The sequence below is a fragment of the Coccinella septempunctata genome, chromosome 2 (genome assembly GCF_907165205.1).
Source record: "Coccinella septempunctata chromosome 2, icCocSept1.1, whole genome shotgun sequence".
Classification (NCBI taxonomy): domain Eukaryota; kingdom Metazoa; phylum Arthropoda; class Insecta; order Coleoptera; family Coccinellidae; genus Coccinella; species Coccinella septempunctata.
The window spans coordinates 50,915,469-50,932,399 of NC_058190.1; the positions used below are offsets into that span (position 1 = coordinate 50,915,469).

The following is a 16,931-nucleotide window of genomic DNA, read 5'->3' on the forward strand; positions in this document are numbered from 1 at the left end:
TGGAAAATTTTCAACGTCCGTACTCCGTGAATTCTAAATCAAAACTGACCCGGCGACTTATACAACTCGATCGAATGAATAATGCATTATGTAATTCGATGACGAATCAACGGTTAACGATTATAACGTTGATTTGTAGAAATTTCGGATTTGGATATTTTAACGATTACGGTGTTTTCAAACAATAGATTTTTTCATTAACTTAATCCGAAATTTCAACAAAATCTTACATTTTCCCGAATATATCGGAAAATTCTCGAAAAATTCGAATAATTTTTCACTTACAACGACCCGGGTGAACGTGGAAAATTTTCAACGTCCGTACTCCGTGAATTCTAAATCAAAACTGACCCGGCGACTTATACAACTCGATCGAATGAATAATGCATTATGTAATTCGATGACGAATCAACGGTTAATGATTATAACGTTGATTTGTAGAAATTTCGGATTTGGATATTTTAACGATTACGGTGTGTTCAAACAATAGATTTTTTCATTAACTTAATCCGAAATTTCAACAAAATCTTACATTTTCCCGAATATATCGGAAAATTCTCGAAAAATTCGAATAATTTTTCACTTACAACGACCCGGGTGAACGTGGAAAATTTTCAACGTCCGTACTCCGTGAATTCTAAATCAAAACTGACCCGGCGACTTATACAACTCGATCGAATGAATAATGCATTATGTAATTCGATGACGAATCAACGGTTAACGATTATAACGTTGATTTGTAGAAATTTCGGATTTGGATATTTTAACGATTACGGTGTTTTCAAACAATAGATTTTTTCATTAACTTAATCCGAAATTTCAACAAAATCTTACATTTTCCCGAATATATCGGAAAATTCTCGAAAAATTCGAATAATTTTTCACTTACAACGACCCGGGTGAACGTGGAAAATTTTCAACGTCCGTACTCCGTGAATTCTAAATCAAAACTGACCCGGCGACTTATACAACTCGATCGAATGAATAATGCATTATGTAATTCGATGACGAATCAACGGTTAACGATTATAACGTTGATTTGTAGAAATTTCGGATTTGGATATTTTAACGATTACGGTGTTTTCAAACAATAGATTTTTTCATTAACTTAATCCGAAATTTCAACAAAATCTTACATTTTCCCGAATATATCGGAAAATTCTCGAAAAATTCGAATAATTTTTCACTTACAACGACCCGGGTGAACGTGGAAAATTTTCAACGTCCGTACTCCGTGAATTCTAAATCAAAACTGACCCGGCGACTTATACAACTCGATCGAATGAATAATGCATTATGTAATTCGATGACGAATCAACGGTTAATGATTATAACGTTGATTTGTAGAAATTTCGGATTTGGATATTTTAACGATTACGGTGTGTTCAAACAATAGATTTTTTCATTAACTTAATCCGAAATTTCAACAAAATCTTACATTTTCCCGAATATATCGGAAAATTCTCGAAAAATTCGAATAATTTTTCACTTACAACGACCCGGGTGAACGTGGAAAATTTTCAACGTCCGTACTCCGTGAATTCTAAATCAAAACTGACCGGGCGACTTATACAACTCGATCGAATGAATAATGCATTATGTAATTCGATGACGAATCAACGGTTAACGATTATAACGTTGATTTGTAGAAATTTCGGATTTGGATATTTTAACGATTACGGTGTTTTCAAACAATAGATTTTTTCATTAACTTAATCCGAAATTTCAACAAAATCTTACATTTTCCCGAATATATCGGAAAATTCTCGAAAAATTCGAATAATTTTTCACTTACAACGACCCGGGTGAACGTGGAAAATTTTCAACGTCCGTACTCCGTGAATTCTAAATCAAAACTGACCCGGCGACTTATACAACTCGATCGAATGAATAATGCATTATGTAATTCGATGACGAATCAACGGTTAATGATTATAACGTTGATTTGTAGAAATTTCGGATTTGGATATTTTAACGATTACGGTGTGTTCAAACAATAGATTTTTTCATTAACTTAATCCGAAATTTCAACAAAATCTTACATTTTCCCGAATATATCGGAAAATTCTCGAAAAATTCGAATAATTTTTCACTTACAACGACCCGGGTGAACGTGGAAAATTTTCAACGTCCGTACTCCGTGAATTCTAAATCAAAACTGACCGGGCGACTTATACAACTCGATCGAATGAATAATGCATTATGTAATTCGATGACGAATCAACGGTTAACGATTATAACGTTGATTTGTAGAAATTTCGGATTTGGATATTTTAACGATTACGGTGTTTTCAAACAATAGATTTTTTCATTAACTTAATCCGAAATTTCAACAAAATCTTACATTTTCCCGAATATATCGGAAAATTCTCGAAAAATTCGAATAATTTTTCACTTACAACGACCCGGGTGAACGTGGAAAATTTTCAACGTCCGTACTCCGTGAATTCTAAATCAAAACTGACCCGGCGACTTATACAACTCGATCGAATGAATAATGCATTATGTAATTCGATGACGAATCAACGGTTAACGATTATAACGTTGATTTGTAGAAATTTCGGATTTGGATATTTTAACGATTACGGTGTTTTCAAACAATAGATTTTTTCATTAACTTAATCCGAAATTTCAACAAAATCTTACATTTTCCCGAATATATCGGAAAATTCTCGAAAAATTCGAATAATTTTTCACTTACAACGACCCGGGTGAACGTGGAAAATTTTCAACGTCCGTACTCCGTGAATTCTGAATCAAAACTGACCGGGCGACTTATACAACTCGATCGAATGAATAATGCATTATGTAATTCGATGACGAATCAACGGTTAACGATTATAACGTTGATTTGTAGAAATTTCGGATTTGGATATTTTAACGATTACGGTGTTTTCAAACAATAGATTTTTTCATCAACTTAATCCGAAATTTCAACAAAATCTTACATTTTCCCGAATATATCGGAAAATTCTCGAAAAATTCGAATAATTTTTCACTTACAACGACCCGGGTGAACGTGGAAAATTTTCAACGTCCGTACTCCGTGAATTCTAAATCAAAACTGACCGGTCGACTTATACAACTCGATCGAATGAATAATGCATTATGTAATTCGATGACGAATCAACGGTTAACGATTATAACGTTGATTTGTAGAAATTTCGGATTTGGATATTTTAACGATTACGGTGTTTTCAAACAATAGATTTTTTCATTAACTTAATCCGAAATTTCAACAAAATCTTACATTTTCCCGAATATATCGGAAAATTCTCGAAAAAATCGAATAATTTTTCACTTACAACGACCCGGGTGAACGTGGAAAATTTTCAACGTCCGTACTCCGTGAATTCTAAATCAAAACTGACCGGGCGACTTATACAACTCGATCGAATGATAAATGCATTATGTAATTCGATGACGAATCAACGGTTAACGATTATAACGTTGATTTGTAGAAATTTCGGATTTGGATATTTTAACGATTACGGTGTTTTCAAACAATAGATTTTTCCATTAACTTAATCCGAAATTTCAACAAAATCTTACATTTTCCCGAATATATCGGAAAATTCTCGAAAAAATCGAATAATTTTCCACTTACAACGACCCGGATGAACGTGGAAAATTTTCAACGTCCGTACTCCGTGAATTCTAAATCAAAACTGACCGGGCGACTTATACAACTCGATCGAATGAATAATGCATTATGTAATTCGATGACGAATCAACGGTTAACGATTATAACGTTGATTTGTAGAAATTTCGGATTTGGATATTTTAACGATTACGGTGTTTTCAAACAATAGATTTTTCCATTAATTTAATCCGAAATTTCAACAAAATCTTACATTTTCCCGAATATATCGGAAAATTCTCGAAAAAATCGAATAATTTTTCACTTACAACGACCCGGGTGAACGTGGAAAATTTTCAACGTCCGTACTCCGTGAATTCTAAATCAAAACTGACCGGGCGACTTATACAACTCGATCGAATGATAAATGCATTATGTAATTCGATGACGAATCAACGGTTAACGATTATAACGTTGATTTGTAGAAATTTCGGATTTGGATATTTTAACGATTACAGTGTTTTCAAACAATAGATTTTTTCATTAACTTAATCCGAAATTTCAACAAAATCTTACATTTTCCCGAATATATCGGAAAATTCTCGAAAAAATCGAATAATTTGTCACTTACAACGACCCGGGTGAACGTGGAAAATTTTCAACGTCCGTACTCCGTGAATTCTAAATCAAAACTGACCGGGCGACTTATACAACTCGATCGAATGAATAATGCATCATGTAATTCGATGACGAATCAACGGTTAACGATTATAACGTTGATTTGTAGAAATTTCGGATTTGGATATTTTAACGATTACGGTGTTTTCAAACAATAGATTTTTCCATTAACTTAATCCGAAATTTCAACAAAATCTTACATTTTCCCGAATATATCGGAAAATTCTCGAAAAAATCGAATAATTTTTCACTTACAACGACCCGGGTGAACGTGGAAAATTTTCAACGTCCGTACTCCGTGAATTCTAAATCAAAACTGACCGGGCGACTTATACAACTCGATCGAATGAATAATGCATTATGTAATTCGATGACGAATCAACGGTTAACGATTATAACGTTGATTTGTAGAAATTTCGGATTTGGATATTTTAACGATTACGGTGTTTTCAAACAATAGATTTTTCCATTAATTTAATCCGAAATTCCAACAAAATCTTACATTTTCCCGAATATATCGGAAAATTCTCGAAAAAATCGAATAATTTTTCACTTACAACGACCCGGGTGAACGTGGAAAATTTTCAACGTCCGTACTCCGTGAATTCTAAATCAAAACTGACCGGGCGACTTATACAACTCGATCGAATGAATAATGCATTATGTAATTCGATGACGAATCAACGGTTAACGATTATAACGTTGATTTGTAGAAATTTCGGATTTGGATATTTTAACGATTACAGTGTTTTCAAACAATAGATTTTTTCATTAACTTAATCCGAAATTTCAACAAAATCTTACATTTTCCCGAATATATCGGAAAATTCTCGAAAAAATCGAATAATTTGTCACTTACAACGACCCGGGTGAACGTGGAAAATTTTCAACGTCCGTACTCCGTGAATTCTAAATCAAAACTGACCGGGCGACTTATACAACTCGATCGAATGAATAATGCATCATGTAATTCGATGACGAATCAACGGTTAACGATTATAACGTTGATTTGTAGAAATTTCGGATTTGGATATTTTAACGATTACGGTGTTTTCAAACAATAGATTTTTCCATTAACTTAATCCGAAATTTCAACAAAATCTTACATTTTCCCGAATATATCGGAAAATTCTCGAAAAAATCGAATAATTTTTCACTTACAACGACCCGGGTGAACGTGGAAAATTTTCAACGTCCGTACTCCGTGAATTCTAAATCAAAACTGACCCGGCGACTTATACAACTCGATCGAATGAATAATGCATTATGTAATTCGATGACGAATCAACGGTTAACGATTATAACGTTGATTTGTAGAAATTTCGGATTTGGATATTTTAACGATTACGGTGTTTTCAAACAATAGATTTTTTCATTAACTTAATCCGAAATTTCAACAAAATCTTACATTTTCCCGAATATATCGGAAAATTCTCGAAAAATTCGAATAATTTTTCACTTACAACGACCCGGGTGAACGTGGAAAATTTTCAACGTCCGTACTCCGTGAATTCTAAATCAAAACTGACCCGGCGACTTATACAACTCGATCGAATGAATAATGCATTATGTAATTCGATGACGAATCAACGGTTAACGATTATAACGTTGATTTGTAGAAATTTCGGATTTGGATATTTTAACGATTACGGTGTTTTCAAACAATAGATTTTTTCATTAACTTAATCCGAAATTTCAACAAAATCTTACATTTTCCCGAATATATCGGAAAATTCTCGAAAAATTCGAATAATTTTTCACTTACAACGACCCGGGTGAACGTGGAAAATTTTCAACGTCCGTACTCCGTGAATTCTAAATCAAAACTGACCCGGCGACTTATACAACTCGATCGAATGAATAATGCATTATGTAATTCGATGACGAATCAACGGTTAACGATTATAACGTTGATTTGTAGAAATTTCGGATTTGGATATTTTAACGATTACGGTGTTTTCAAACAATAGATTTTTTCATTAACTTAATCCGAAATTTCAACAAAATCTTACATTTTCCCGAATATATCGGAAAATTCTCGAAAAAATCGAATAATTTTTCACTTACAACGACCCGGGTGAACGTGGAAAATTTTCAACGTCCGTACTCCGTGAATTCTAAATCAAAACTGACCGGGCGACTTATACAACTCGATCGAATGAATAATGCATTATGTAATTCGATGACGAATCAACGGTTAACGATTATAACGTTGATTTGTAGAAATTTCGGATTTGGATATTTTAACGATTACGGTGTTTTCAAACAATAGATTTTTTCATTAACTTAATCCGAAATTTCAACAAAATCTTACATTTTCCCGAATATATCGGAAAATTCTCGAAAAATTCGAATAATTTTTCACTTACAACGACCCGGGTGAACGTGGAAAATTTTCAACGTCCGTACTCCGTGAATTCTGAATCAAAACTGACCGGGCGACTTATACAACTCGATCGAATGAATAATGCATTATGTAATTCGATGACGAATCAACGGTTAACGATTATAACGTTGATTTGTAGAAATTTCGGATTTGGATATTTTAACGATTACGGTGTTTTCAAACAATAGATTTTTCCATTAACTTAATCCGAAATTTCAACAAAATCTTACATTTTCCCGAATATATCGGAAAATTCTCGAAAAAATCGAATAATTTTCCACTTACAACGACCCGGGTGAACGTGGAAAATTTTCAACGTCCGTACTCCGTGAATTCTAAATCAAAACTGACCGGGCGACTTATACAACTCGATCGAATGAATAATGCATTATGTAATTCGATGACGAATCAACGGTTAACGATTATAACGTTGATTTGTAGAAATTTCGGATTTGGATATTTTAACGATTACGGTGTTTTCAAACAATAGATTTTTCCATTAATTTAATCCGAAATTTCAACAAAATCTTACATTTTCCCGAATATATCGGAAAATTCTCGAAAAAATCGAATAATTTTTCACTTACAACGACCCGGGTGAACGTGGAAAATTTTCAACGTCCGTACTCCGTGAATTCTAAATCAAAACTGACCGGGCGACTTATACAACTCGATCGAATGAATAATGCATTATGTAATTCGATGACGAATCAACGGTTAACGATTATAACGTTGATTTGTAGAAATTTCGGATTTGGATATTTTAACGATTACAGTGTTTTCAAACAATAGATTTTTTCATTAACTTAATCCGAAATTTCAACAAAATCTTACATTTTCCCGAATATATCGGAAAATTCTCGAAAAAATCGAATAATTTGTCACTTACAACGACCCGGGTGAACGTGGAAAATTTTCAACGTCCGTACTCCGTGAATTCTAAATCAAAACTGACCGGGCGACTTATACAACTCGATCGAATGAATAATGCATTATGTAATTCGATGATGAATCAACGGTTAACGATTATAACGTTGATTTGTAGAAATTTCGGATTTGGATATTTTAACGATTACAGTGTTTTCAAACAATAGATTTTTTCATTAACTTAATCCGAAATTTCAACAAAATCTTACATTTTCCCGAATATATCGGAAAATTCTCAAAAAAATCGAATAATTTTTCACTTACAACGACCCGGGTGAACGTGGAAAATTTTCAACGTCCGTACTCCGTGAATTCTAAATCAAAACTGACCGGGCGACTTATACAACTCGATCGAATGAATAATGCATTATGTAATTCGATGACGAATCAACGGTTAACGATTATAACGTTGATTTGTAGAAATTTCGGATTTGGATATTTTAACGATTACAGTGTTTTCAAACAATAGATTTTTTCATTAACTTAATCCGAAATTTCAACAAAATCTTACATTTTCCCGAATATATCGGAAAATTCTCGAAAAAATCGAATAATTTTTCACTTACAACGACCCGGGTGAACGTGGAAAATTTTCAACGTCCGTACTCCGTGAATTCTAAATCAAAACTGACCGGGCGACTTATACAACTCGATCGAATGAATAATGCATTATGTAATTCGATGACGAATCAACGGTTAACGATTATAACGTTGATTTGTAGAAATTTCGGATTTGGATATTTTAACGATTACGGTGTTTTCAAACAATAGATTTTTCCATTAATTTAATCCGAAATTTCAACAAAATCTTACATTTTCCCGAATATATCGGAAAATTCTCGAAAAAATCGAATAATTTTTCACTTACAACGACCCGGGTGAACGTGGAAAATTTTCAACGTCCGTACTCCGTGAATTCTAAATCAAAACTGACCGGGCGACTTATACAACTCGATCGAATGAATAATGCATCATGTAATTCGATGACGAATCAACGGTTAACGATTATAACGTTGATTTGTAGAAATTTCGGATTTGGATATTTTAACGATTACAGTGTTTTCAAACAATAGATTTTTTCATTAACTTAATCCGAAATTTCAACAAAATCTTACATTTTCCCGAATATATCGGAAAATTCTCGAAAAAATCGAATAATTTTTCACTTACAACGACCCGGGTGAACGTGGAAAATTTTCAACGTCCGTACTCCGTGAATTCTAAATCAAAACTGACCGGGCGACTTATACAACTCGATCGAATGAATAATGCATTATGTAATTCGATGACGAATCAACGGTTAACGATTATAACGTTGATTTGTAGAAATTTCGGATTTGGATATTTTAACGATTACGGTGTTTTCAAACAATAGATTTTTCCATTAATTTAATCCGAAATTTCAACAAAATCTTACATTTTCCCGAATATATCGGAAAATTCTCGAAAAAATCGAATAATTTTTCACTTACAACGACCCGGGTGAACGTGGAAAATTTTCAACGTCCGTACTCCGTGAATTCTAAATCAAAACTGACCGGGCGACTTATACAACTCGATCGAATGAATAATGCATTATGTAATTCGATGACGAATCAACGGTTAACGATTATAACGTTGATTTGTAGAAATTTCGGATTTGGATATTTTAACGATTACAGTGTTTTCAAACAATAGATTTTTTCATTAACTTAATCCGAAATTTCAACAAAATCTTACATTTTCCCGAATATATCGGAAAATTCTCGAAAAAATCGAATAATTTTTCACTTACAACGACCCGGGTGAACGTGGAAAATTTTCAACGTCCGTACTCCGTGAATTCTAAATCAAAACTGACCGGGCGACTTATACAACTCGATCGAATGAATAATGCATTATGTAATTCGATGACGAATCAACGGTTAACGATTATAACGTTGATTTGTAGAAATTTCGGATTTGGATATTTTAACGATTACGGTGTTTTCAAACAATAGATTTTTCCATTAATTTAATCCGAAATTTCAACAAAATCTTACATTTTCCCGAATATATCGGAAAATTCTCGAAAAAATCGAATAATTTTTCACTTACAACGACCCGGGTGAACGTGGAAAATTTTCAACGTCCGTACTCCGTGAATTCTAAATCAAAACTGACCGGGCGACTTATACAACTCGATCGAATGAATAATGCATTATGTAATTCGATGACGAATCAACGGTTAACGATTATAACGTTGATTTGTAGAAATTTCGGATTTGGATATTTTAACGATTACGGTGTTTTCAAACAATAGATTTTTCCATTAATTTAATCCGAAATTTCAACAAAATCTTACATTTTCCCGAATATATCGGAAAATTCTCGAAAAAATCGAATAATTTGTCACTTACAACGACCCGGGTGAACGTGGAAAATTTTCAACGTCCGTACTCCGTGAATTCTAAATCAAAACTGACCGGGCGACTTATACAACTCGATCGAATGAATAATGCATTATGTAATTCGATGATGAATCAACGGTTAACGATTATAACGTTGATTTGTAGAAATTTCGGATTTGGATATTTTAACGATTACAGTGTTTTCAAACAATAGATTTTTTCATTAACTTAATCCGAAATTTCAACAAAATCTTACATTTTCCCGAATATATCGGAAAATTCTCAAAAAAATCGAATAATTTTTCACTTACAACGACCCGGGTGAACGTGGAAAATTTTCAACGTCCGTACTCCGTGAATTCTAAATCAAAACTGACCGGGCGACTTATACAACTCGATCGAATGAATAATGCATTATGTAATTCGATGACGAATCAACGGTTAACGATTATAACGTTGATTTGTAGAAATTTCGGATTTGGATATTTTAACGATTACAGTGTTTTCAAACAATAGATTTTTTCATTAACTTAATCCGAAATTTCAACAAAATCTTACATTTTCCCGAATATATCGGAAAATTCTCGAAAAAATCGAATAATTTGTCACTTACAACGACCCGGGTGAACGTGGAAAATTTTCAACGTCCGTACTCCGTGAATTCTAAATCAAAACTGACCCGGCGACTTATACAACTCGATCGAATGAATAATGCATTATGTAATTCGATGATGAATCAACGGTTAACGATTATAACGTTGATTTGTAGAAATTTCGGATTTGGATATTTTAACGATTACAGTGTTTTCAAACAATAGATTTTTTCATTAACTTAATCCGAAATTTCAACAAAATCTTACATTTTCCCGAATATATCGGAAAATTCTCGAAAAAATCGAATAATTTGTCACTTACAACGCAACGACCCGGGTGAACGTGGAAAATTTTCAACGTCCGTACTCCGTGAATTCTAAATCAAAACTGACCGGGCGACTTATACAACTCGATCGAATGAATAATGCATTATGTAATTCGATGATGAATCAACGGTTAACGATTATAACGTTGATTTGTAGAAATTTCGGATTTGGATATTTTAACGATTACAGTGTTTTCAAACAATAGATTTTTTCATTAACTTAATCCGAAATTTCAACAAAATCTTACATTTTCCCGAATATATCGGAAAATTCTCGAAAAAATCGAATAATTTGTCACTTACAACGACCCGGGTGAACGTGGAAAATTTTCAACGTCCGTACTCCGTGAATTCTAAATCAAAACTGACCGGGCGACTTATACAACTCGATCGAATGAATAATGCATTATGTAATTCGATGATGAATCAACGGTTAACGATTATAACGTTGATTTGTAGAAATTTCGGATTTGGATATTTTAACGATTACAGTGTTTTCAAACAATAGATTTTTTCATTAACTGAATCCGAAATTTCAACAAAATCTTACATTTTCCCGAATATATCGGAAAATTCTCGAAAAAAATCGAATAATTTTCCACTTACAACGACCCGGGTGAACGTGGAAAATTTTCAACGTCCGTACTCCGTGAATTCTAAATCAAAACTGACCGGTCGACTTATACAACTCGATCGAATGAATAATGCATTATGTAATTCGATGACGAATCAACGGTTAACGATTATAACGTTGATTTGTACATATTTCGGCTGAATCGATTTCAACTCCTGAAAGCTCCAAATTGTTCATTTGATCGAATATGGTGTTTAGAGCTTGGTTTGATGTTATCTTCATATTCGTCATAAATGGCAAAACAGAAGAATTTATACTGGACTTCTTAAATGAAATAAATATAACGGTCCGATTCATTTCAATCTCTTCCTGATAACTACTGACCACAAATAGATCCTTAATTCTTGGAGTTATTACATTACTTATTCGACCTATTTGTTACTCTGTCTGAAAATCAGGATTTTCTATTACTGTCCTAGGATATGGAGTGCATAGAATTTGTTTTGAAGATTTTAGAAAACCAAACACTCGATGATTCGATAGAGAATTGCACTCCAGAGAGCTCTTCGAAATCAACTCGAAAATGAAAATAGGAAAAACAAAAAAAATATTTTCCCCTAAACTGTGCCAGATATTTGAAATTTTGTTATGAAAATATAGGTTTCCGGACACGCTGAATCTATTGCGAGCAATTTTGAAAGTATATCTCCCTTCGTTCAGATTTTCATCTTGGAAATGGCATTATTAAGAAATTGCAAATTCCACTTGAGAATTCGTCAAGACCGAACGGTTGCTCCGAGATGGATAAAATCTTGAAATTTATAACAGGAAGAGTTGCTCTTTCAGAATATTTGAGAATATGTATCATGTTTAGATCTACGGTTACTTTCCTGGAACATTAATTACTCTAAAGATGACCTTCGAAAAATCCTCAAAAAGTTGGGTTCAGTTAAAACTTCCTCAAGATGGAACGATTATTCCGAGATGGATGAAATTCTCAGATTTATTACAAGAAAAGTTGCTTTTTCAGAATATGTATCACGTTTAGATCTACGATAATTTTACTGGAAGAAAAACTACTCGCAAGTTGACCATCGAAAAATTCCCAAAAAGATGGGGTCAGTTGAAACTTCCTCAAGACCGAACGGTTATGCCGAGATGGATGAAATTCTCAGATTTATTACTAGAAGAGTTGCTCTTTCAGAATATGTGTCACGGTTAGATCTACGATAATTTTCCTGGAACAAAATCGACTCGAAAGATGACCTTCGAAAAATTCTCAAAAAGTTGGATTCAGTTAAAACTTCCTCAAGACGTCTATTCCGAGATGGATGAATTAGGCAAACTTTCGTTTAATTTGTTATTTTTGAATTGGAAAAAAATTTTTTGACAGTAGGTTCTACGTTCCAAATCTGTAACTTCAAAGGCAAAAAAGTTATGTCGGTTTTCACCATTCTTTGTTTCTCTGAAAAAGAGCTGAAATGTGTCATCCGTTTTTTTTAGCTTTTATAGATCTCTAGATTCCCACATTATTATTATTTTAACCGAGGTCGTTGTGGGTCTATTAGCCTTTTGGGAATTGCGACCATGTAGATCTTTTGTTCTCTACCCTACTCATTCATAGGAACCCAAGGAGGTCGTAAATTCTAGATCCCCTTAGTAGACAAGGAATTTCGACAACCTTTTCATACTTGAAGAAGTCAGGTTTCTCTTATCAACATCCTTTTCATCGCTAATGAACTTTGTCTAAGAATTCACATTAAAAATGAGTATAGGTATGAGTCAAATGAGCAATCCTAAGGTTCCGATATTTGGAAGTCGCAGAAATCGGAATTTAATTTGTTTGGTAATGTTATCTCATTACCCTCCCCCTCTCTGAAACATTTTAAGCTTCATATTTATTTCTGAAATGGTACAAAAAGGGCATAGTCAGTTCTCGAACCCAATAAGTTCAAATATTCTCGTGAATTACAGATATAGTGATAGAACAAAAATGTCTTTCTTCGATGGAAAATTATCTCTGAAAAGTGCATGGTCAGATTTGTGTGAAACCATTTTGGAATCGATCAAGAAAAAAGGACAACGGCGTGAGGATTTTTTCAAGGCGGTTAGTGAATATGACTATCGAAAATTATCGGAATTCATCAAATGCATGGGGACCCCTGACATCCCTAATGAAGCAGGAGAAACTCCTCTTCATTTGGCTTCCATTGATGGATGTTCATTCGAGAGGGACCAACACATGACGAGGTTTTTGATTGAAAATGGTGCAGATTTTTTGTTGTACTGCCGAAACTCTAGCAGTACACCGGCGGCATACATATTCCAGTATGAAGGTAAGTGGAATATACGTATTAATTTTTGAAAATATGAATTCGAAACTCCTCACAGTGAGGCAAGACACCAAAAAAAAAATTGCAAAAACTCAGAAAAAACCCTATTCAACCTTAGAAATGATGTTTAATTCTTTTTGAATAATGTAAAAAAAATCAAAAAAGGACCAATTCCTAGGCGAGAGTTGAAGTTATTTGACGATCACGGATCAGATCAATAATTACAGTTTTTCTGTTTTATTCATCCAATTTGTTTGATATGTTTTTTTAGATCCGGCCTAGGAAAACTGATGAATAAGATGAAAACAAAAAACATCCTCTATATTAAAATTCCTTATATTCAACATGATATTCGAAGAAAAGAGGAAAAACTCAAGGGTACAAGGTGTTACTCGTACTTCCGCGTGCAATTTTAATACTCAATAAATTGAAATCTTAATATTCAGACAACACATGTGTTGTCTGACCTAATACTTAAGGTAAATCTGCGATAATTTCAAGTAATTTTATCACTGAAAACTATACGATTTATTATTCATTAGATATCTAGATTTGGAATAAACATTGAAATTAGCTCATTAAGGTTCTGAAATGTAACATCATTTCGAAAACCTTAATGATGTACTTCTGAAAGCCTTCAATAAGTGGTATACCCACGTTGAGTGCCTAATTTTTTTACCAAATGAAATTGAATTATTTTGAAATTACTGTTAGTGTGTTGTGTGAATATTCATATTTGACTGGAGTTATTGATGAGTAATAAAACCGCATGCGAAGGTCCGAGAAACCTTTATTTCCCTTAGTGTTTCTTACTTTTTCGGATAACCTACCCAATTCAAGCAATATTCAGGTTGTTTTTTTGGCTTGAACATTATTTCTTTATTTTTCCTAGGCTGGGCCTGAAAAAAGACTCGGTTCCTATATGTCAGTATAAGCTAGTTGTTGCAGAGAATAAACGTACCAAATATCATCAGAATATAAATGGTGGTTCGAAAGTTATGGATAATCAAAGATTAATCGATTTTGTATACCTATGCGAGCATTCTCCATTGCAGAGCTTTCCTTTGTACCTATATTTCCCTTTTTCTTTTTCAATTTTTTTATTCCTTCCTACAACTGGGCCATTATTGATCCTGAATAAGTTGAAAATATCTTTATTACTTTTAGATTTCATTTTAAATCATGTTCTTGTTTATATTTTCTGAAATCCTCATTCCTAGTCTCCTGAGCTTCCTCATTTTATGGTTGGTTTACGCAGAGTTCCTAAGAACTTAGACCTATAAAAGCAAATATTGGCTGAGATTCTCAGGAACTTTGCATGGACTCACCATTATTGTCCACTATGTATAACAGCGCCAGCCAGATGACATATGTTATCGTACCAGTCATGTTTATTCTTTTTCAGTACAACAATCTACATCATTATTATTTACGCCTCACTATAGGGGTTATCTTATATTCATTATTACTCTTATTGAATATTTGGGTATCACGAGATATGGAGGAATGTTTACTAGGTGTTCTACAGAAAAAAATCTCTGAAACTGATTTTAATTTCTTCACTTTCTGCCTGATTTCTGAGTATCTTGCCCCACAGTGCGCCTGTTTAAATTTGAACTCAGCTTGTACCTATACGGCATAATAACACACAAATTATTGTTACAGATCAGACAATTATCGACATTTTACTTTCGAAAATGGAAAACGTCAACGAACCCTTAGATGTATATAAGAACACTGCCTTACATATTTCGGTCAAAATAGGAAATATAACAACAGTACTTAAGTTATTGAAAAAGGGGGCAGATCCAAACCAGAGGAATGTTTGGCGTAAGGCGCCAATGCACGAAGCAATCAGCTCCAGAGGTGGCGAAGATATTCTTGATATCCTGGTTCATTATGGTGGAGACGTAAACATCAGAGGGCAACTAGGAATGAGACCACTGCACCTGGTTGCTTTGTCCAAGGACGGAGCCATGTTGGACAACGTTTTGAGATTTAAGCCGGATGTGAATGCAAGAGACGAGAACAGGAACACACCCTTGGCTCTCTTCTTGATGGACAAGGAGAATCTCGAAACGGTGGAAATTTATAAATATATTCAGGCTGGTGCGGATTTAACCCTGTTGGATCAACGAGGAATGAACGTCCTACACCGCCTCGTACGATGTTCCTCTGTCCCAAATATGGAGGAACTCGTTACAGATTTAATAGATTGGGGACTGAATATAGATGCTAAAACTTCTGGAGATCAGAACACCGCTCTCCATTTGGCGGCGCAAACGAGTAAAAAAATAGTGGTACACATTCTATTATCGAATGGAGCGGATTTATACGTCCAGAATAGCAGAGGGCGGACTGCATTGGACAATGCGATTTTCGCAGAAAGGTTGGATGTTATTGAAGTAATTTTTTCATTCGCCGTCCAACGCCATATACCGATGGACAACCTGATGCTGGATTATCACAGGACGACCCACATCTTCGAAAGTGTATCTCTAATTTATAACAGATGTATGGCAGAATTTCAACGGTGCCAAACCATGGAGATACGTTGTACATATCCAAGAATACGATACAGCAACCTGCTTTCTCTCAGCGACAAAAAGTTTGCTGGACTTCTCAGAAACAAGGAGCTGCTAGAGGAATTGGAGAGAAACATCGATAATTTCTCATCCTTCAATTACAGCTTCAGGAGGGTTCTGCAAAAAGCTAAGGTTCGAAGAGATGCTGAAGATGCTGCAGTTATTTTTCTCCAGATGGTTTGGGATTACAGGCTGCCCGTTCTTTGCATAGAGGAAATTGTTAGTTTGCTGAGCACTAAGGAGTTGATGCCCTACACATTCTTGTAAATTATTGCCCAATCATTGCGTATATGTACCCAATGTTATATTTATTGTTACTTTTTATATTTATACATTTTATTAGGATTTATTTTCAATTTTAATATACTTATGGATGACATGATTTAAAGTGTGAATGGTAGATTAAATATTTATGATATTTATAACTGTACAGTGAATTTTTATATACCATAATCTAGGTAATTATCAATTATAAGTATATGTATATTTCATATGGAATAAAATGAGACTTTTTTATTATTTATATCTTTCAGTCCAAAAATATCTATTTCCTTTATCATTATCAACGGATTTCTGGATC

The 16,931-nt window shown here is 33.8% G+C and overlaps 1 protein-coding gene across 3 annotated transcripts in view; it reads left to right on the forward strand.

Moving 5' to 3' along the window:
* The window catches only part of LOC123307738 (E3 ubiquitin-protein ligase HACE1-like), a 72,186-nt gene extending 55,319 nt beyond the window's left edge, over positions 1-16,867 (forward strand). For all 3 annotated transcript variants that reach the window (XM_044890160.1, XM_044890159.1, XM_044890161.1), the window contains 2 exons: positions 13,408-13,769; positions 15,432-16,867. In XM_044890160.1, coding sequence (XP_044746095.1) covers positions 13,408-13,769; positions 15,432-16,618 — 1,549 coding nt within the window. In that variant the 3' untranslated portion in view covers positions 16,619-16,867. The remainder of the gene's footprint in view (positions 1-13,407; positions 13,770-15,431) is intronic.
* The last annotated feature ends 64 nt before the right edge of the window (positions 16,868-16,931 follow it).